The following is a 24,016-nucleotide window of genomic DNA, read 5'->3' as shown; positions in this document are numbered from 1 at the left end:
CAAATACCATTTTGTGAATCTACTGGTTCTTAATGAGAAAAGAAACCATCAGTTAAATTAACAAACCATCAAATTGAAAACTAATGAGTGGCTATAGCTGTGACCAAAGAATTTGCTCATTTTGAATGGCTATTAGCCAATGGTGAACTCCAGCTGACTGATGGGTTCAAGGGTTAAGTCAAGAGAAGTGCTTCACAGTAGTTTACTGCTTGAGGGATATTTTTATTGGACATTTGCTCTCTCCAATAGCTTGCTGCTTGGGGGGCAAGGCCAAGACGAAATAGCAACACTGGGAATCCTGTCAAAGGGTGGGTAACTAGGTAAGGAATGCTATACTCATCAAGGCTGAAGAACCTAAGGCTAGCGGTGAGAGGGTCTGGGAATGACTGAACATAAGACCAAGAAGAGAGGTTCAGGAAGGAAAGCAAATGAAAGATTCATTAACAAAAAAGATACAAAGATTATTTCTAGAAAAGTTTAGCTAATTTCTGAGGGAAAGGTTTTCGTGTAACTTAAAACCACTTCATCATCAGCCATTTGCCTTGGAGCATGTGATTCATTGATTATAAAGGATTCCTTCCTGCTAATTAATACCAGTAGCTCAAGTTTTCTCCTAGAAAGAATGGATCTAGAGACTGAGAAGAGCAACCTTCAAGGGCCTCAGGCAAGAAAGTAAGACCTCCAGACCTGGGTGCTCTGAGCAGCCACCCATGCGCTTTCAGTTGCCAGTTTAAAACATTAAAATGAAATTTATTTTTAATTAAACACCGGTGTTATGGAAAAGATACTTAAGAGCAACACTTGGAGCACCTTAGCCTTTCTTTGCCTCAGTTTCCTCCCCTATAAAGTGGTGTAAAAATAAGCCAGCTGCAGTGGCAAGTGCCTATGAGTCCCAGCTACTTGAAGATTGAGGCAGGAGGATTGCTCAAGTCCAGGAGTCCAAGAATAGCCTGGACAATATAGCAAGACCCCCATCTCAAATAAATAAATAAATAAAATGGTGTAAATAACAATTTCTATCTTTTAAGGGGGTTGTGCCCATTTTTTAAGGTTGTCAATATATATAAAGGATTTCTAAAGGTAGCTGCCAGGTGGAAACTAAATAAAATTGTAAGCAGTTATAATTTTGTGATCTTGTGCAGTTAAGCTCCCTACACTTTGGTTTCCCTGTTTGTAAAATGATTAAAATTAGGAGGTTTGAGGCTCAAGGTAAGTGGCTCTCCCTTTTGTCTTCTTTATTCAAATTTATGAAATTCCTCACACATGCACAACGTGCTAATCTAGATATAGCAGTCTAAGATAAAGTGTGTATTTAATCAAACTACATTAAATACAAAAATTATGCTTTAAGTTTTGATAGATGCCTCTTATTAGAAATTCAACAAAATGTAAAATTAATAACCAAGATTTGTCACTACAAATCCCTGTAATGATCACACTTCTTAGAATTCTTCCCACTGTTACCGTAAGCAGCTACACATGTGATACTAATGCTCACATGAAAATGCAGATTTCATATATTGGGGTCCTGTACCTAAATGATGATTACCTAATGTTCCTGATTAGTGTTTGCACTTGAAGCAAATTAGCATTACATTAAACAATTCAAATCCAATGTCTTTTGCAATCAGCTGCTAATATTAGACAATTTAAGTCTGAGAATAATTTCATGTTAATGTCTATACACATATATACAGTAATTACACCTCAGATATGTCTCAGTGAATCAGATCTCTGACAAAGAAAAGTTGTAAGCATCCTTTACAGTGTTAATCTGGAAAGATATGAGATCAAAGGCTCCACTGAAATCTTCAAGGCCCTAAATATCACCATTTGTCAGAGCTGGAAAGGACCTCGGAAGTCATCTGTCCAATCTTCATTTCATAGTGGAGGAAACAGATGTAGACTTGACTAAGGTTACCTATGTGGTCTAGGGAGGAGCTGGGCCCTGACCCCTCTGAATTCGATGTCTGATTTTTGAAGGTCAGGAAATCCATCTCCTTCAATGTAGGCAGGGTCTCACCTGGACTAGTGGAGATTGAAGCCTCAAGGTAAGGCTATTGTCCAGCCTCATTAGCAGTTTTTGCCAAATAGGAGAGTGGGTCTCCATCCTGGCTTCCCATTCCCTTCGTATCTAACACTATGTGTTGGTAACCTAAGCTTGTGAGTGGGGGCCTTGCAACTGCCCCTCTGGATATACCCTGTGTTCTTGCCAAGGCCACACTTCCCCTAAGCTACTCCTAGTTATAACTGAGCACAACATGACTGTGTGACAGGGGACTCCTCCAACAGGGGACTTTGGCTTGATTCCCTGTCTGAGTCTTTTCCTTCCTCCTTTTCTTTCTCAGATGTCAGACCTGCAATAGGGCTTTCCATGCCTGCTTCTGCTTCCTCCTCTGCATGCATCATAGGAATTTCCTATCTACTCCTACCTTAGTATCTGCCTCAAACTGACACAGTCTCTACAAATCAAGGTGGTTTTTTTTTGTTTTGTTTTGTTTTTTCAGGAAATCAAGAAGACATTGGAAAAGTTTCAAAAATATGCCTCACTCAATATCATGAGAAGAGTGGTGAAAGACTGAAAAAAATAAATAAAAGAAGATAGGCTGAGGCTGAATGACAAACATTTTCTTAAAATGCATACTAGGTAGATATGAAACAAAAAAAAAATAAGATCTTAAAAACCAAGGAAAAGGGATTAAAAGGGGGCTAAGGAGATGCTTGTAGTTTCACTTCTCTGCATAAGGAATTAGAAAAGAAAAAATGTATTTTTCATTGTCTGTCAATCTGAAAAAGAGAGACTGCAACCCAGTGAAATCTATCAGAAAGGAGGTAAACTCTCAAAAAGTAAACTGGCATGAGTTCCTCAGAAGGAGCCAGGAAAATATTGTGAGACCTTTCCCTAAAGTTTTGGATAGAAACTCCGTAGTCAGACGTAGTAGAGTAGCTCATCTGTGCAAAGGGGTTACATAAAATGCAGATAGCATTGACAGGATGGGGTAGATTAAAGATGGTTACAAATTCTTTTCTACTTCTTTTACAGAGACATCTCTCTATGAGTTCTAATTCCCCTTCCCTTGAATCTGGTCTTAATGCCTTGCTTGACCAATAGAAGCCAGCATTTGGCAGAAGTAATGTCCTAAGTCTTCCAAGGCCACTTCATAAAAAGCCTTGAAGCTTCCATCCAGGCATCTTGGAACTTGGAACACTGTTTTGGGAGCCCTGAGCTTCCATATCAGAAGTTTGATAACTGAGAATGTGATGCTAGAAAAGCCATGTGTAAGATCCTTATCAATACTCTCAGTTGAGGCCAGCCTTCCAGCCATCCCCTCCATGGCACCATATGTGTGAGTGAATACCACTATCTAGTACTCTTCAAGCCATCTGCCAGCTGAATACCACATCTGTTGTTGCTGCACAGAATGGAAGAATCACTTAGCCAAGCCCTGTCCAAATTACTGACCCTTAAAATTGTGAGATATAATAAAAGTAATCGCTGTTGGGTTTTTAAAAAATACTTTAATAATAGAGTTCGGAACACAGGAAAAGACCACAGAGCTCAACATGAACTATTCGAAAGATTACTGGATAAACCATCTCAGGGGAAAGTTTTTGGAAGTGAGGATGCAGTATTTCCTTTGTCTTAACAGAACATGCTGGAGAAATGCATGAATTAGGACTCTGAGGGAAGGCACAGAAAGATTGGATGTACTGAAGAGAAGGTAGACAAAATAATAATTATATCTAGGTTTAGATGAGCTGTTGGTCAGATGGGAAAATACCTCCTAAGTGGGAATATCCAATTTAGGAACACAAATGTGGATAAGATATCTTAGAAATAAAATATTTTGACAGACCCAAAACTTAATTGATTTCATTTCTCTCAATCAGGAAAATACCAACATCTAGATTAGGTTGTTGGAAAAACAAAAGAATGTGTCAGAAAGGGAAGGGAAGTAAAAGCAGAAAAGTAGCTCAGATCCGGATGCTGCATTCACTCTATGAGTTAGAAAAGGAAAGACACCTACATGAGAAGGAGAGTAAATAGTTAGAAATTCAAATGAGTCTCTCTAAAGGGAATGGAGGATTAACAGAGGGAAAGAGAACACTGGGGGCAGAGTTCATTACTGCAAAAAAAAACAAAAACAAAAAAACAAAAAACAAAAAAAAAGTAGCAGAGAGAAATACTATTAAAAACTGGTATATTCAAAATCTATAGGAAGATGCTATTCTGAGAAGCCCCTGGCAGAGGTAGTGACCTTCATGTACTCAGAATTCGGGAACATCAAGAGTGGCCTCAGTTCAGGTATCTGCTGAGGATGATGTTCAAATGCAGCAAATGTGGAAACCAAATGGAAACTCCTTCCAGCAGATAGGAATCATAAAGTTTAAGCAAACCTCTTGTAAGAGGAGGAGACAATAGCCCTCATGATACAGAACTAGAAGAGAAGCACTTGCATATCTTATGTCAAAATAATTTTTTCTCATTTCACCCTAAAAATATTTTGAAAAATATATGACCCCTTGCACATTTTTAATTTGACAGCTAAATTTTTTTATCATAAGTTTAAAAAACAAAGTTGGAAAGAATGTGATTTCCAGAAAATTGCAATGTTGATGTAAAAAAAATTATTACATCACTCTTTCAAATGTATTCAATAGATTCTAAATACCAAAACAACTTGATACCATCATCATTCACTTAAAAATACACGAATAATCTCTTTTTTAACATTCTGCATCTTTCATTAAATTTGTATTCCCATTTCAATTTTCCTTCAGAATTTAATGTAATATATTTAAGTTTTAAAGTGTTTTATTGATCACCCTTATCACACTTATCATTAAAATTTGAAATGTTATATACTGTTACTATCAAGCTCCTTGTTAAAAAAAAAAATCTTTTCTTGGTTGAGGATTATTATCAGCCCAATTGGTCAAATGGAATAAATATATTATAAGTCTTGATAAATAACTGTAAGTTATAAAAATTTTATTTTTAAAATAAATATATCTCTAAATGAGATGAATGAGGCTTTTTATCATTTTTAGGATAATTCATTTATGTATCAATGATTGAATATTGACTTAATGCTATATTTTTAGATGTAAACTCCAAAAAATCTTGTTCCCATAAATCAATAGAGGGAAATGAGAGGAGTTTGTGTACTACAGTGTTTTATCCCTTGAGTCACCTTCTAACTTATGTAATCACATAGCAATCTATCATCAAACACTATCTTTAATAATCTGGCAGCTGATAACTCCTCTAAATTGATCTTCTAAATTGACAAAAGCAAAGAATTGGAAAAGATTTGACTTGCAAAAGCATTTGTTACCCAATCATTAGAGGTGTTCATTTACTTTCTCAATTTCTGGGAAAAATTCCAAAAGTACTTTTCCAAGACTTATCAAATAACTATTAATTACAACCATTACTTTTTCACTTAAGAGCACCTTGAGTCACCTGAATTTTTCGGAAAGGACTGGGAAAATCAAAGTATTATTTATTTCATTGTCAATACAATTTTTAATAAAATATTTTTGTTCTTCAAATATGTTTTGTTGAAAGCTTGAAGCTCCAGCTTTTACTTACTTAATTTATGAAAAATACCCACCCTATAACCTAATTGGCAAAGACAGTCCTTTTAGTCAACCCAATCAGCCAAGTCAGAGTTAACTTTTTCTCAATAAAGACCTGACTTCATTTCTATTTAAGAAATGTTTCGCCAGGTGTGGTGGTTCATGCCAGTAATCCCAGCACTTGGGGAGGCCGAGGCAGGTGGTTCACGAGGTCTAAAGATCAAGACCACCCTGGCCAACATGGTGAAACCCCATCTCTACTAAAAATACAAAAATTAGCTAGATGTGGTGGCGTGCCCTGTAGTCCCAGCTACCTGGGAGGCTGAGACAGGGGAATTGCTTGAACCTAAGAGGCAGAGGTTGCAGTAAGCTGAGATTCTGCCACTGCACTCTACTCGGTGACAGAGCAAGACTCTGTCTCAAACAAAACAAAACAAAACAAAATTTCTATATGTATTTCAAGAAATGCAAAAACCTACTGACAAATAATTATGAAGATCATTCTCTACAGGAAAAAAAATCCCAAAACTGTAAATATTAAAATAAATTAGACCTAAAATAAAATTTGATTTATTTGTATACGTTATAAAGCCAAGATAAAATAATTTACTGAATTTGTAATAATGCAAAGCAATACATAGCAAACATTCTAAGTTAATAACAAATCTAAGAATATGATTCAAAAAGCACAGTATTCCTTTAGTAAATAGGCACATATGTATTAAACTTTGGTGTCTTTAGGGAATAATTAAATAAGAACTGAGAATTTAAAAAGCATATATAATTCAATTAATTTTAGTAGCTCTCACCATCAAATTTTTCTATGTATTTAAAGAAAAAGAAAGGTATATACTGCTTACATCTAATTAGCATAACTGCTAGCAATTAATTTTTTCTTTTCTTAACAGGCAATAAAAAGTAGTATAAATATTTCAGAAAATGTTTTGGCAAAAAGACTTTAATTGTTAAATAATGTGCACCAAAATTTTTTTTAAATGTAGAACTTATATCTGTATTTTATCCAATATACCTTGAAAATCTTGGTGGTTCTCAAAAGCATATTACAGTTACATTTAAAAGAATCAGTGTCATTAACTTTTAGTCTTTGGCTCTTCAAAGATACTTTTTTTCCAGCTAATGTCACATCCTAGGGATGAGTGTGAAAAATAGCTGAGAGAAATTGCTTGCATTTAAATGTGTCCTAAAAAAGCAATTTTTAGTGTTTGATGTATCCTACCAGTGCTCTCTTTGCTTTGGTTTAAGGAGAATGTCCCTCAAGAACCATGCACTGTTTGAGAATAAACGGATGGAAGGGATAAAATAAATTGAAAACTTTTATAATCATCCCTCCAACCACACACATACACACACACACACACACACACACACACACACACACAACAATATATCTGAATTGAGAAACTGCTCACACTGGGAAAAATATACAATTTTTTTTTTTTTTTTTTTTGAGACGGTGTTTTGCTCTTGTTGCCCAGGCTGGAGTGCAATGGCACAATCTCGGCTTGTGGCAACCTCCGCCTCCCGAGTTCAACCAATTCTCCTGCCTCAGCCTCCCAAGTAGCTGGGATTACAAGCATATGCCACTATGCCTGGCTAATTTTTTTATATTTTTAGTAGAGACAGGGTTTCTTTATGTTGGTCAGGCTGGTCTCGAACTGCCGACCTCAGGCCTCCCAAAATGCTGGGATTACAGGCATGAGTCACCACACCCAGCCAAAATACACAATTTCTAATGGCACATTCAACATAAATATGTATAAAGCATGGAAATAGTTAATGGGAGCCTAAGGGTCTTAATGGTTCATGAATGAAGGCTTTTTCTTTGCTTGATTCTCCACTCCCATACCAAGATTTTTGCATGGCAAGGCAATGTACTGTAAAATTTGGGATGGGTGAAGAGTATGCCTTTTGGAAAATAATAGAAAGCCTATAAAAAACTCAGTATATTATTGGGAAGATCATTTTTAAGGAAGAAAACAAATGAAAATTGAAGATCTGGAAATAAGATTTCCTTAAAACTATATGTGCTTGCATTTCTCCTGGGAAATCTTTGGGAACCTGGGGGATGCGGTGCAATTGAAATGGTTTGAAGACTACTGGTCTGTCACTTCAGGAAGCCCAAATCAATGCATGCTGGAGTGGCAGAAACAGTGTTTTCAGGGAGCTAGAAATTAAGATGTTTTGAATATGCTGAATGGGAAAGAATGCAAATCAAGCAAGTCCTAGTAAAGAAGCTGCAAATGCCTGACTTTGCAGGAAAAGGGAAACGGTTCAAATGCCCATCAATGAGAAAGGAGGCATTCTTTCTCCCCATATATGGTAAACATAGTACCACAATTAACCTGCGGTGGACTTTTTTCCCCCAGTGGGTGTATGTTCACAAATCTTTATAGACTATAGACAACTGAAATAAACTGACTGACATCCTACCAAGGCTGCCAGCCAGACCATCTCAGTCACCCATCCTTTTTTTTTTTTTATTGGCTACAGATGAACATGTATCTGTTAAGGCCTTCGGCAACCCTAAGGATGGCATCCTGGGACAGCAGGTTGCCTGAAGTTCTTGGAGTTCTATAGAAATTGAGGATTGGCTTATTTTAACTTTCTGAGAATATATGTGTAGTGCTGTGATAGTATTATGTATCCAGTATTAAGGGCTTTTTGAACCCTTTTAATTATGATTGGGAAAGACTAGTACAAATTGAGAAGTCCTGAAGGAACCCCACCCATTATTGAAGACACAGCCTGGACTACAGCTACTGAAGGAAACTCAACTCCCCACACACCGGAATGAGGTCCTCCTGGCTGAGATGAACAGAGTATAAAAATTGAAGAGATTGTACTAACCTAAGAATTTGGGACTTTGGATTATTCCAAAAGCAAAAGGATTGAAATTTGCTTCCTATTATATTTCCCACTCTCCCACTGAGCAGATTTTGCTCAGCCATGTTGCCCAATGTAGGTAAGTAGAAGTTGCAGTGAGATTAAATGGCAATACTAAGATAATCCAAACACACTTGTCAGATGACAAACATAAATATTTCCAAAATTTTAATATGCTCCTATTTTAAAGTTTTAAAGTTCCCTGGGAAAAAATAAAGTAAAAGAAAAACCTTAAATTCTTTTCCTCTAGGAATAATCAAAAGTCCCAGATTCTTAGGTTGATACAATCGCTTCAATTTTCATACTTTGTTCATCTCAGCAAGGAGGGCCTCATTCTAGTGTGTGGGGGGCTGGGTTTCCTTCAGGAGCTGTCGTCCAGGCTGTCTGTACAACAGTGGGAGGTTCCTTCAGGACTTCTCAATTTGTACTAGTCTTTCCCAACCATAACTGAAGGGGTACAAAGAGCCCTTAAGTCTGGGGTGAAGGGGATGGGGAGATTTGTTCCTCTGCTCAAGCCCACATGACTTCTTAGTGCTAAAAGAATGTTTCCTGAATTGCATTTCCTAAAACACCCACATCTCAGAAGAAGTAAATAGATGCTTTAATAATATTTTTTAAATCTCTGACCCTGAAAGTTGGGAATATATTGCTTAACATTCTATAACAGATACTGTTCTAGTAATTAGAGATATATGAATGAGCAAAACAAACCAAAATCCCTGCCTATGGAAGCTGCAGTTCAGACAAGAAATACTATAAGTGCATGAGGACCTTCTGGAAGATTTGCAAAGCAGAATGGCACATCATAAGACAAATTTTGATGTAAAGAAATAGATTTGATTTCATTTACATCAAGACAGTACAAATGTAAGATCCTGGTATAATTACTAATATCCTAAGGAAAAATATTTGAGTCACTAGTTTAAGAAACACATGCTTACAACACTGAACACAAATTACCCTGTCTTCAGCCAATATATCTCCTGATGTCACTTCTGTCCTGTATGGAAACTTTCTAATGTAAAAAGAAGCCAAAGATCAGCCAAAAATATATTATGAGCATGGTAGACTCAGCCCTTAAGAGGGACATGGGACACGCTGGCAGGGAAAGGGGAAAGCACCAGGAAAGGGGGTTATCAGAAAGAAAACTAATGTGCAGATGAATGGAGGACAACACTCTGTGGCCACACACCCCACTCCCCTACTCCTACCAGGGTGGAAGACCAATAAGGAACCCATTCTAACAAAGCAGGAGCTGGTCTGCTCAGCTTCCAGGCCAGGCATCAATGAACCAAGTGGTCAGACCTGGCATTAGAGCAGGGGACAGCTGGGGAAGTAGAAGCACCAGATCAGGAATTTCACCCTGAATATGGTCAGAATGAAGGAATAGCAGAATGGATCCAACTATACAGCCCAAAGGCCAGGGAAGTAGGCTCCAAGCAAGCCCAGGGAGCTTTTCCCGGGCTCTTCTGACCTATAGCATCAAAGGTATCCTGCCTCTTCGCTGCCTCATAGAAAACACTGATGACTAGTTCCAAACCCAGCTGGCTTTCATTCACAGTTCAGCTTAACACCGCCTTTTCAGCCCTTTTTGTTAGTTTGTTTGTCTGTTTGGTTTTTTTTTTTTTTTTTGAGATGAGTCTCCCTTTGTCACCCAGGCTGGAGTACAGTGGTATGATCTCGGCTCGCTACAGCTCCGCCTCCCCCGCCTCCCGGGTTCACACAATTCTCCTGCCTCAGCCTCCTGAGTAGCTGGGACTACAGGTGCCCACCACCATGCCCGGCTAATGTTTTTTGTATTTTCAGTAGAGAGGGGGCTTCACCATGTTAGCCAGGATGGTCTTGACTCCTGACCTCGTGATCCGCCCGCCTCAGCCTCCCAAAGTGCTGGGATTACAGGCGTGAGCCACCGCGCCCGGCCCTTTTCAGCTCTTTTAATTGAACCTGGCACTTCCAGGAATGTGGGCATAAAAATGGCATAAAAAGCAACAGCCAGCACCTGTACCCCTGCTCAGAAGTTGCTCCAGGTCTCCCTCCCCACCACTAACTCCAATATTTCTTGCTCGTCACTCCCTCGACCTTTTTGCCCATTTTGGTCCCTGTGTCCCTTGCGTCCTTCTGGACTTGATGGTTGATCACTGCCTGCCCCTGCATGTGACTGTCAGCACTGGATCATCAGCTCCAGGTGCCTGCCCCAGCACCCCAGCCTGTGGCCCTTCCTTCCCTTTGTCCCTGTCAAGACATGGAGAGTGGCCCTTGAGGACCTTCCTGTGGTTGGGGTGGGGGGTGATAATACTCAGGGCCAGCTGCCCTGACATGGGGGCCTGTGGGAGGAGTGGGGATGAGGCAGGACCAGCATGTGAGTCAAGCCAGAAGGGCCTGCGCCAAACCAGCCAAACACTCAGGAAGGAGAGAAAGCAAACCCTGGGCTCAGCAGAGAGGCTGAATTTGGAGAGGAGCCGACATGGAAAGAGATTTGTTATTTGTGGTAGGCTTTTATTTGGTGGTGGGAAAAGAATGGCAAATATGTAACACAATATTTCTGTAACTATAAATAACCATAAATACCTTTCATAATGAAAACCTTATGGAATCTGCTTTACTGGGAGGTTTTTAAAATAGCAAAGGGCAAGGGAGGGAAATAACATGTATTTAACCCACACTATGTGCTAAACACCTTCCATATGCCTTTGCTTAGTTCTCAAAATTTTCTTCTGGAGCAGGTTTAACAATTTATACAGGAGGAAAAAGAGGCTGAGAGAGGTTCAGGAACTTAACCAAGGCTCCACGGAGAACCACAGTTTGAAAGTAGATGCTTCAGGCTCCAAATCCCTCCCTCTTTCTGGAATCAAGCACAAGCCTGCCTAGAGGCAGGGGTTAGACTATATGATCTTTCTAGATTCTTCTTTGTTGTCAGGATTTCTAGAATTGGCTTATTCCCTGCAGGTGCCTCAATTCTTTCAGGATAGTAAGGACCCATTGGGTACACTGTGAACATTAACTCAACAGAGAAGATTGAGGGTGGTGGGAGTAATACTGAAAGTGTAATTGGGAGATGCTGGGCTCTGCCACCATCTTGCTGTGTGACCTTGGATAAGCTTCTCCCCACTCTGGGCTCCAGTTTTCACAGCTGGAAAATGCAGAGTTGGGTTAGGTGCTCGGGAAGCCTCAGCCTAGCTCTGACAGTTTTGTTTCACAAACGCTGGAGTTGACTTTGGTGGTTTGAGTAGGATGTTTCCCACTAAAGTCCACATCAGTATCTTCCCCAAGCCTGGCTCAGCCTCTCTTTCTCTCCTTTCCTCCAAGGGTCCACACAAGCACCCCTCCCCGCAGCCCAGCCTGCACTGACCTGAACCTCCCGTGTCAGGGCCAGCTCCAGCAGCTGGCCAAAGTGCTGGCCCAGCATGCTCAGGGTCTCACTCACGCAGGCCTTCATTGACTTCAGGACATGCTCATTCTCAACCTGAAGGCACCTGAAGAGAAGAAACCATGGAGTGGGCCAATGGAAGGGGCATGTGGTCAGCCCAGAAATGTTGCAGGGTCCAGAGCTGGACCTGCTCCAAGCCTGGTGTGTCGTGAAGACATCGGCAACTGGGAGTCAGAGATAGAATATTCCATAGCTGGCTCGCCGCCTGGTCTCTTAGTGTGCAGAGATGTGCTGGCCTGAGATGAGGACTACCAGTCCACATTACCAGGAAGAAAGGCCATCAGAATGTGGAAAATGTATACCTCTGGGCTTCTCCCTGCAGAATCTGCCATCACTGCAGCCAGGGTCTATCTTGTCTGTGATGTGGGGGTGGGAGATGGAGGGGCAAAAAACTTCAAAGACAGGTGCCAAGTGCCAGGTATTGCTAGTGAGCTCTGTAAAGGTGGATTGCAATGCCTGTGGCCCTTTAAGAAATGGCTGCCTAGAGTGTGCAGAAAGTCTTGAGAATTTTCTTCCCAGACAAGAAAAACAGAGGGCGATCAGGTTCAAATTTACCCCTGTGGCCTGACAGTGTTCCACCCAGGAAAGCAAAAGACCTCAGGGAGCTCAGGTTTTATCTTCAGGATACAGGCTCTGGGAAGGGTGAAGAAAAATGTCAACACACACCTCGGTGTGCATACATGTGAGGCTGAGTTTGTGTACATATCTGAGTATAAACACGTGGATGTTTATGTGTGTGAAATATGGAGGAGAGGGTGTGAGTGTATTTCTGTGCTGGTCCAAGCATGTGTTTATATATCTGTACATGAGAAAGTGAGTGTCTGTGGGCATTGAAGTCTATGTGTATGTCTGTGTAAGGGTGTGAGTATCTGCTTTCACCTTGCCTTGACTTTGGGGACCTGTGGGTCTTCCCAAAGCCGTGGAAAACCTTTTCCTTGTTACCAACTCCTAGAAAATCCTCTTTCTTTCTATGCCCAGGCCTCTCCTCTGCCTTTTACCCTATCCCTAGGGCCTGAATATGGGGCAGAAAATTTCAAGAGAATATTTTAAGATTTCTGACAAAAGTCAGAAAAAGAAAACTCTGAAACCACCACCAGGCCTCCCATTCCCATTCTCCCTCTGGGAGAAGCTACCAGCCCCTTCTCCCGCCAGAGGTCAGGCGGGCAGACCCTGGGAGATCCAGGGTCCAAATTTACCTCTCTGTGACTGCCGAGAGCTCTGAGCATTTCTCCATTAGCAGTTTCTCAATCTGTAGAAAAATAAGTCCATTTTATTCAACTCAGTAAGCATTAACTGAGGACCAACTGTTATGCTGAGCACTCAGGGGCATTAAAAATGAAGAATCAAGTAATGTGACTTGGGGAACAGGCACTTAAAATATAACACAGTGTGATACAGGTGGCAAAAGAGATCAGGGTAGGCTGCTTCGGGAGTATAAGAATATGAAACTGAGCAATTATTTATGCTGAGGAAGCTGGGAAGCTTCAGGAAAGAATGGGCATTTAAGCTGGGCTTTGAAGAATGAAGAGAAGTTTTAATGCCTGCAAAGCTGAGGAAGAGAAAGTTTGAGGCAAAGGGCAAAGCACTAAGGTGAAATGAGAATGACGAAAGAGAGAATTAATAACAAGGGAGATTTTTAATGGTTCACTTTGGGCTTTCAGAAGAAGATTCAAAGTCATGGGCTGTGGAATCAGACAAGCTTAGATTGGACCCTACTTATTATACCATTCACTGTGTAACTTTAAATAAATTATTTGGCCTCCTAGAACTCCTGTTTCCTCTATAAAATAAAGGTAATACTAACATTTTTAATTAATTGCTTTAAGTGTTTTGCATGTAACAATTAATCTAGTATTTACAACAACTTTATAAAATAAATTATATTATTATACCTTTTAGGACGAAGGAACTGGGACACAGAGAAGTTAAGCAACTTGCCGAGGTCCACACAGCAGAGCTGACATTTCAACCCAAGCCATCTGGCATTAAAGTCAATAAATTTAACCACTGCACAGCTTCTCAAAGTAGTGGCACCTACCTCACAGATTGTGCAAGTTAAATGAGATACATGTTTAAAAAAACACCTAGCACAATGTCCACCACATAGTAGGCACTCAGTAAAGGTTCTACTCTCTTTCTTTCCTCCTTTACTGGAAGGGGAGAAAGGCCTCTGGAGCAAAAAAGGTTCAGACAACATATGATTCAAACCCACTCTTCTCTAAAGCATCCTGACTTCCAGTTCCCGCCCACTCCTATCCCAGGGCAGCTGACCTGGCCCATTTCCTTCGAGGAGTTCCTGCTGACAGCACTGTACTCGCTGACCATGGAGCGGGCATGGCAGGTCAGACGCACGCTCATGCTATGCACCCGTGCCCAGCGGTCCTGGGCCAGCTTCTGCCCGATCCTGCGCAGCTCTGTGCTGATGACCCAACCCCGTTTAAGCAGCAGCTGCAGGGGGTCTCCAGGGCCAGGGCCACCTGCCAGGATAAGGTCACCCTGTGCATCCTCTTCCAGGCTGATGGGCTTCGCCTGCAGGACACACATGCACTCGCACTCGGTCATGAGCTTCAGATCTTCCATCCAGCGCTGGACTGAGTCCACCTGCATCAGGTGCAGTCTGCAACCAGGAAACAGCACCACGATAATTATCAACACCCCATGATTTCCAAAGGTCTCAATTCTAGGCCATCTGATATTTACTAAGCACCTATTAAATGCTTAGCAGTGTTTCTCCTATTCATGCATCTTGATATTCTCAGTCCTTTCTCATTCTCTTCATCTTACAGATAAGTCTGAAGCACAAAGTTTTAAGGGCAGATGACCAGACTAATAAGCAACAGGCAATTATGTCTGACAGAGTAGCCAATGATGACTAATAAGCAACAGGCAATTATGTCTGACAGAGTAGCCAATGATCTTTACAATAAGAGGGAAATGGAAGGGTGAGGCAGGAGTATTGCTTGAGGCCAGGAGTTCAAGACCAGCCTGGGCAATATAGCAAGATCCCATCTCTCAAAAAAAAGTTAATGGCAATAGCCTAAATATCAAATAACGGTTATGCTAAGTGAGCTATAGTATAGCTATGATTATGTAGTATGAATTTGTTTAAAATGATGCTTTCCAAAAGTTTATAGCTAAGAAAAATGTGTGTGCTAATAAAGTGCGGAATGCAGTATGCAAAAATGGAAATGTAAACACACAATTATTATAATAACGTTAGAAAGCTCCATCTAGGAAAAATATTTAAAGGAAACACATTACAATGCTAAAGGCTCTTAATGGGTAATATAACTAAAGTCTTTTTCATCTTTTTAACTTTTCTCTAGTTTCCAAATTTTCTATAGTGAGCATATATATTACTTTTGTAATGGAATAAAATTAACTTTATTTAGTACAACAGCATGAGAACGTAGATTAGTTTCTAAGATCTTAATCAAATAAAATGCAGTCTAAAATTCACTGAGTCAAGTAAAAGTCAGTAATATCAGATCATTGATAAAGCATCGTACATTTGTTGGGTCCCTTATATTTCATATAAGTGCCAGGCACTGTGGGAAAAGCAGATACGAAGATATCAAGCCTCCACTCTCAAAAAGCTTTTGATCTGCCTAAAGAATCAAGATAAACTTACGAGAAGTTAAAAGATAATTGTTATGTGTCAATTAAAAGTAAAGCTTAAAAACAAAACTAAACTAAAAAGACAATAACAAATTTCACCATTATTTCACAACAGAAGACATGCATAGCTAATGACTAAGGCTGAGCGCAAGTTCTTTTGTCTTTGGCTTGACACAGTATTCTGATTAGTCTTTCTGCCGCTGATCTTACCTGCCTCAAACATTCTTCACCTGTCACCAGCTCATTCACTCATCTAAAAATATCAGTACCTACAACATGTCAAGTATTGTTCTAAGACCTAGACTGTAGCAGCAAACAAATAATCACTTCTCTAGCGAATGTTACATTCAAGTGAGAGAACAGTCAATTTTCAAAATAAATGAGCAATGTATGTTGCAAGTAGCAAGTGCTAGGAAGGAAAAGAGAATATGAAAGAAGGCTAGAGAGTGTTAAGGGTGGATGGGGGAGTAGACCTCGCAATTTAAAATAAGAGGATCAGAGGAGGCTCATTGAGAAAGAGACACTTGAGCAAAGACTTGAAGCACACGAGGAAGGATGCCATGTGGATATCTGAGGGCAAATTGCTCCAAGGAGAGAGATCAGTAAGTGCAAAGGCTCTGGAGGCAGAAGTGTCCTGAGATGTGTGAGGAATAGCAAGGAGGCCAGAGTAGCATGGGAAGAGTCAACTGGGGTGAAAGATGAGTTGAGAGCAATGAGGTGGGGGTTAGGGGAGTAGATCCTATAGGGCTGTGTTGGACAAGATGGGGACCTGGCTTTTATTCTGAGTCAGTATAGCAAATAAAGGGCACCAATGAGGCCAGCCTGGTGAAGCAAAGGTATCAAGTAGGGTTGAAATTATAAGGCAGACTCCTGTTATCAAGGTTAAAAAATCATGTCTTCATGTTTACAGTTATTTAATGAGAAGGAGGAGGACTTTCTGAAATATGCAACTATTTGACTACAGGCTTTTACATGTAATTTTTAACCACAAGTCTTATGTTTAATTGTGAAATTGAACATATGATTCTTTTAGGAAATGCTTTTTAAATCGTGTTTAAAAAATAACCAATGATTTTTCTGCCTCTGCCTCCCTTCATGGAAATAGCTATTACATTTTGCAGAGAATTTGAACGTATACATATATATGCATATGTATGTGAACACATACGTATATGTTTATGTATACTATGTATACAGACACACACACAGAGAAGAGAAATCCATTAAATCCAAAATCACAGCACCCTACTGCCAATATATCCTTATGAAAACATATTTAATTTTACATTAAATAGAATCACATCTCATATACTCTTTGATTGCAGACAACTTCTAATCTTCTGCATCTTATTATCATCCCCTTATATTTGCCCACCCCTGCCAACCTCAGCCAACTAACTTTAACCTAGTAAGAATCATTTTATATTTTTCTCCACACTCATGCATTCTTACACAGACTTTTATCTAAGTATATATACATTTATAAGGTTTTCTGACCTATTGCTTGTTTTGTAAATATGACCATAATATATACACATCCTGCTGCATTTTTATTTTCTTACTTAACTTTGAAATCTTTCAAGTCATCCAGCAGAATCCTAAAACACTCTTTCCAATGTCTGAGCACTATTCCATATTGTGTATATTCCACAACTTATTAAGCCATTTTGCCATTGCTGGGCATTCACTTTTTGTTCAGCTCCTGACCTTTATAAACAATGCAACATTCATACCCTCATGCATATGTTCTGACACATCAGAACCTTAATTCTAGGGCATAGATCCCCAGGAATAGAATTGTAATTCAATAGATGTTGCCATGTTGACTTTCAAAAGCCCCAATGCTTCACATTCCCCCAAGAATGTATTTGGACTTTCTACATAGATATTGAAATATGTTTCTCCGCTGCTTAAATCCTTCAGTTGAGCCCTACCAGACCACCATTCCCTGGATAAGTCAAAACTCCTGAGGCTAAAATGAGAGAGCTTCCATGATATCGCCACAGTCTCCCTTCCCACACATCTCCCTTGTCCATCTTCCCCAACTCCTAGCGCCCCTGCCACAAACACACTCTACACCTCAGATACATTCAACCTCCCTATTTCCCTAACATACCACTCTCTTCCACAATCCTCTACAGCCTTGAACACGCAGTTCTCCCTCAGATTAGAATCCTCCTTTCTTCTTCTCTACCTGGCAAGTTTCTACTCACCCTGCAAGACCTGGCTCTTATGTTACCTCCTCTAAAAAACTACAGCCAGAGCTCATGAGTTCCTCCTCAGAGCCCCTGCATCCTTCAATAGGGCACTAATAACATTCTACTGCAATTGGTGTGTGTGCCTGAACTCCCCAAGTCCCATGGGGAACAGTCTCTTGTGCCTGGCTTATTGCCAGTGTCTGATATATATCAGTTATTCAGAAAATGTATGCCCATTGATGAGTGGCCAAATGTCAGGCATTTATTGCCATAAGTCTGTACCTATGCAGAGACTTCATATGCCTCCATCACACAAGCTACCCAGAGAATGCCCTGAGATTGACACGATGGGAAATGAGTTATTAAAGATGGAAAAACTGTGTTATTGTGTTCTAAAGACATAGAAATGGGAGGCAAAATGACCTAGGGGCTTTTAAGAGGCAACAAATGAACAAGTCACTTGCACACTGACTCATTCACTGCATAAGCACTTTGCAGTGGATATCGGTTACACTATCTTTCCAGCATCTTTTTCTCTCTCTTCTGTCAATCATAAAGACAAGTTTCATTAGCTACCTCTTGGGATGGCTACCAAGGCTGCAGCTTTTCCCTCTTCTTTGCTAAAGTCCCCTCCTCCCAAACACAGGGGTGATCCCTGGCCATCTGTGGCCACGTCTGGACTGTGTTAAAATGCCCCTGGAAACAATTGGTGCTTGATCCAGGGGTGGGCTTCTGAACCAAGCTGCACTAATCCAATTCCTTTCCCCAAATTGTGGAACGTAGAACCAAGGGTCATACAGACACGAATTATTGTACATGGGACATGTTAACTATGGCAACTTCAGTTGTTCAATGAGAACCTCTAGGATCACTTGGGGAGTGGACAGACAAATCCAATAGTTAATTTCTATTGCTTGTAACTAAAAGAACATTTTCTAAGACACAAGTGCACAAATAACTAAACATAGTTGAGTTGGTGTTCTTCTTAGAGTAAAGGTCTGCTTGGAATTCCAAGAAGAGAACTCCCCCTTTCCACTGGAGATCAGGGGCAGGTGCCTGGAGGAGGTGGTCATACCCTGGGTAGGGTTTGTACTTGTCAAGACAGTGAGAGCATATTCCAGGGTGGGGTAGTCGAAGGGACAATAAGTAAGTCCCCTGCTCTAGAGTTGTACATTCTGGAAGAGAGGGAACCATGATAAGGAAAGCCAGAAAGGTACACCAAGGCCCTGATTGTGAGAAGCCTTCAGTGCCAGATTAGGGGTTGGCCATTTGCATTGAGAGCTCTGAGAATATACTGGAGGGTGGCAGGGCAGGGGAGGTAGGGATGGGTAGGATTGGAAAACAGCCAAATCACGGCACCTGGCACCACCACCTGGCTCCAAGGAAACCTGTGTGTTGGGGCTGCTCCCCGAGGAAAAGCTCTGGCATCCTCTGAATGGAGACACTCATACCCCTTACCTCTGGCCTGGAAGGGAAAGAACGAACACAACCCCAAAGCTGTGGTAGAGGTAGGAAAGGAGAACAAGGCCCTGGGAGGCCTGCTCAGACCCACAACTCACATTTTTGTCAAGCCCTCCACCCCAATGCACACAGGAGGTGTATACTTAGTTCTTGTTTTTAAAGCTATGTAAGAATTAAAAAGAAAGTGAGATTTCAGAAGCTGTGTTAATTAAACTCCTAATCGATTCAGCACTCTGCTAGTAGGAGAACTGGAGTGACAGAACTATTGATTTCTTCAAGCCCTGTGTGTTTGTGCCTACCAGCATCTGTGTTTGTAGCTATGAATCCATCTGGGTGCCTGTCTATATTATCTGGATGCCCGTATCTGTCTGTGTGTCTGTATATCCCTATCTGCGCAAATATATGACTATATATGTGTTTACAGGACTTACCTCATATAAACTTGATGATTAAAAACTGGGGGTGGAGGAGCTTGAGCGTGGGTACACTTAGTGAATCATTTCCAAAGAAAAGAGTATAGAAAAGGGAGAAATAAAGAAACTTTACAGTGGAGAAATCTGGCAGTCACTATTTTAACCAAGTGATCAAGTTTAACCCCACCAAGGATAAGGCATGTTGCTAGCATGTACCCCTGATAGGATATGATAAGAAGTGCACTTCATCCTGTAGCATTCTTCCCCCAGGACACATAGCCTCAGTCTCATGATGAGAGAAGCAAACAAACCCAAACTGAGGGACATTCTATAAAACACCTGACTAATACTCCTCAAAATGGTCAAGGTCATCATAAACAAAGGTGGACTGAAAAACTGTCATAGAACAGAGGTGACCAAGGAGATGTGAGGACTAAGTATAATACGATATCCTGGGTGGAATCCTGAAACAGAGAAAGGACATTCATGAAAAAAACTAGTGAAATCTGAATACAGTTAGCTTTCTATATCTACAGATTTTGCATATATGGTTTCAACCAACTGCAGATTAAAATTATTCAAAAAAAATGACAATAAAAATGTCACACATAAAAAACACAGTATAACAACTATTTACATAGCATTTACATTGTATTAGGTATTATAAATAATCTAGAGGTGATTTAAAGTATACAGGAGGATATGTGTAGCTTATATGCAAGTATTAGGCAATTTTATATCAGGGACTGGAGCATTCATGCATTTTCATAACTGTGGGAAGTCCCGGAACCAATCCCTCATGGATGCCAAGGGACAACTGCAATGTCTAGAGTTCAGTTCATAGCAATGGACCAGTTCTGGTCCTTTAGTTGTGACAAATGTGCCATGGTAATATAAGATGTCAGCAGTGAAGGAAACTGGGTGTGGAGTATATGGGAACACTCTGTACTACCTTTACAACTTTCTCTAAATCTGTAACTATTCGAGACCAGCCTAGCCAACATGGTGAAACCTGTCTCTATTAAAAGTACAAAAAAAAAAAAAAAAATTAGCTGGGTGTGGTGGCACATACCTGTAATCCCAGCTACTCGGGAGGTTGAGGCAGGAGAATCACTTGAACCTGGGAGGCAGAGGTTGCAGTGAGCAGAGATCACACCACTACACTCCAGCCTGGGTGACACAGTAAGACTCCATCTCAAAAAGAACAAAAACAAAAAACAAAACAGAACAAAAGAAAAACCAAAAAACAAAAAACCCTGTGAGCCCAGACTGGCTGTCTCTCTGGTTTTATATCATGAGCCTCATGCAGGGAAGACCTGGAGAGCCCAAGCTCCAGGATGGTAGGTGAAAGCTCGCTAAAGAGCCAGGAATGGAGCCTTCCTCAAAGAACTGGGAAGTGGAAGGAAAAGCGGTCACCAGCCAAACTACGGGTGGAAGTTGTTCTCTCAGGGGAAAGGAACATGGCTACTCCCAGTAGCTTTGTCTTCCAGTTGGGCCCCCATTATCTGTCCTACAGCCCACCAATGGCTGGATCCCAGGTGAGCCTCGTGGACCTGTGCCTTCAATGCCTAGCTATGTCAGGGGACCCTCCCTCTGAGGTCCCTCATGACAGCTCATAATGACCCTGCTCCTTCCTTAACCACCTGAACAGACAGGCCTTGAGTCACAGCTTCCTTGGGACTGAGTAGCCTATTGTATTAGAGTCTGAGCATAAGGGGGACGTATCCAGACACAAGCAAACAAGGCCTGCACACTGGCATAAGGGTAGGAAGAGCTAGCGCTGCTTCTCATAATCTGTGTGACCTTAGGCAAGCTGCTGCTTCTTTTTTTCCATTTTCTGAAATTTTCATTGAAGTATAACATATGTACATAGAAGTGAACACATCATAATATTGAGCTACAGTTCAATACATTTTCATAAGGTCAACACATTCATGAATTCAGCAACCAGATAAAGAAACCCAACTATTACCATTGTCCCAGAACTCTCCCTTGTGCCCCTTCTGGTCACTCCCCAACCAGGATAACCAGTATCCTGACTTTTAACAACCTAAGTTTGTATTTTGAGTAAGTTTCTTAACCAATTTGAGCCTCAATTTCTTCATCTATAAAACAGATAATAATAGAGGTTTCTGCACAGGGTTGATGGAAGAATTAAATTAAGTGATGAATGTGCAGGGCCTAGCACACTGCATGGCACAAAAGAGGACGTTCAAAAATATTAGTTCTCTGTGCTGCCCTTCCCCATATAAAACACCTCTGCACATGTCACAATAACTAGAAATACAATAATGACTGGAATATATTGAGCACATCCCATGTATTGAGCACCATATTAAGATCGTGTCCTTTGCAGGGACACAGATGGATATGGAAGCCATTATCTTCAGCAAACTAACACAGGAACAGAAAACCGAACACTGCACGTTCTCACTTATAAGCGGGAGCTGAACAATGAGAACTCATGGACACAGGGAGGGAAACAGTACACACTGGGGCCTGTCAGTGGGGTGGGGGGGAGGGAGAGAATCAAGATAAATAGCTAACGCATGTGGGGCTTAACACCTAGGTAATGTGTTGATAGGTGCAGCAAACCACCATGACACACGTTTACCTATGTAACAAACCTGCACATCCTGCACATGTATCCCAGCACTTAAAATAAAACACAATAATAAAGTAGATGAGCAAAGAAAGGGATGAGGCAGCCTTAACATAGGCAGATGGGGAGGACCATTTGCTCAAGCAACAACTTGGGGCTGCTATGGGCAAAGGAAGATGAAAGGAAACTGTGAGCCCCTGACCCTGCCTACAGCTCTGGGGAGGAGGGTGGGCAAGAATGATAAGCTGCCAAGATATCATTTCTGCTTTCAGGCCAAACCCACACAGAGCTGTCCAGCTGCAGGAGTTGCCTTTCATGGTAACAGTCCTAGAAATGAGGACAGACAAAGTGCCAGTGGGGGAAAGCAGAATCTGGTTTACTTTAAGAATGAACTTAGGCCAGGTGTGGTGGCTCATGCCTGTAATCCCAACACTTTGGGAGGTAGAGGTGGGAGGATCCCTTGAAACCAGGAGTTTGAGACCAACCTGAGCAACATAGCGATACCTCCATCTCAATAATAATAATAATTAGCCGAGCATGGTGGCTCTTCCCTGTGGTCCCAGCTACTCAGGATACTCAGGAGGCAGAGGCAGGAGGATCACTTGAGCCCAGGAGGTCAAGACTGCAGTGAGCTATGATGGTGTCACTGCACTACAGCCTGGGTGACAAAGCGGGACCCTTTCTCTTAAAAAAAAGTTTAAAACAAGTGTTATTTCTAGAGATTGTTTAAACAGCACCAAATCTCTCTCCCCAAGCAGCAACCAGACATACTGAGAAGAAAACATAGAACAAATTAGTAAGCACGGGAATCCCTGCCTTCCCTTACCTCTACTCAGTGGCCAATCCCCAGGCCCCATCAAGCAGGTGCATGTCACTTATGTCCAGGGCAGGGAAGACATTCAGAGGCTCTGGCCTATTAGCAGCTGAAAGAAAAAATGGGTTGGCTGCTCAAGAACCCCCACCCAGCCTGACTTCTCCCAGAATGCTTTGCACCCAAGTTGCTCACATTTAAACTGAACTACTGTGTTAATAATATTGTTGTGTTTAGCTAAAAAAAAAAAAAAAAAAAAAAAATGGAATTAGACAAAAAGCAGTTCTGAAGTCACAGTGAAATAAAAAATTTAAAAAGTCTACCAGTAGTAATAACTTTTATTGAACTTTTACAGTGCCTCAAGAGCTGTGCACTTATCATACATTATTTTATTCTCATGACAACCTTACTCAGTTTACTCTCTTATTCGCTCCATGTTACAGGTGAAAATACAGAGGTGTAGAAAGGCTACATGACTTAAGAGAGCCAGAACTCCATGCAGGCAGTCTGGCTCCAGAGACTGTGCTACTGACCACACTATTCAGCTTCCCATCTGTGTCTCTCCTCCACCAGACTTTGAGACATCCTCAAAAGCAGGCATTGTTTGATTCATCTCAGCACAAGTCCTGACACACAGTAGTATCAATAAATATGTAATTGAATCAAGTAAGGCTGAGACTGCCTGGGAGACGAGCATTGTATGCCTTGCCAAGCCAGCTTATTTGAAAAAAATACTTTCCAAACTTGCAAGGAGTTACACAAGTTGGGCAAGAGTGTCCTGGACTGGCACATAGGAATCTCCCAAACCCATCCCATCCTCTGCTCTGGAATTACATTTTAGGAGGTGTGGATTTTGTCTTTGGCTAGCATGTCAGACAAAGTATAGGTGAGTTCCCAGCCCTGTGGCAAAAGTTTAAGCATTGGGCCAGTAACTAGATCCCACAAAAAGTGTGATAATAAAGATTTTGAAATACTTGAAGCTGACGGCATTAGAACCAG

At 41.0% G+C, this 24,016-nt stretch overlaps 1 protein-coding gene across 3 annotated transcripts in view; it reads right to left on the bottom strand.

Moving 5' to 3' along the window:
• The window catches only part of INSC (INSC spindle orientation adaptor protein), a 135,374-nt gene that overhangs the window by 53,221 nt on the left and 58,137 nt on the right, over positions 1–24,016 (bottom strand). For 2 of the 3 annotated variants that reach the window (XM_003910179.4, XM_021926002.2), the window contains 3 exons: positions 14,186–14,531; positions 13,111–13,163; positions 11,837–11,960 (listed from right to left, as the gene is read on the bottom strand). In XM_003910179.4, coding sequence (XP_003910228.1) covers positions 11,837–11,960; positions 13,111–13,163; positions 14,186–14,531 — 523 coding nt within the window. Of the gene's footprint in view, positions 1–5,897; positions 5,978–11,808; positions 11,961–13,110; positions 13,164–14,185; positions 14,532–24,016 lie in introns of all 3 variants that reach the window. The other variant, XM_021926001.2, reaches the window with a different exon arrangement.

The sequence above is a fragment of the Papio anubis genome, chromosome 12 (genome assembly GCF_008728515.1).
Source record: "Papio anubis isolate 15944 chromosome 12, Panubis1.0, whole genome shotgun sequence".
Classification (NCBI taxonomy): domain Eukaryota; kingdom Metazoa; phylum Chordata; class Mammalia; order Primates; family Cercopithecidae; genus Papio; species Papio anubis.
Note: the sequence above shows the minus strand (reverse complement) of the source record. Positions and strands in the feature narration are given on the sequence as shown.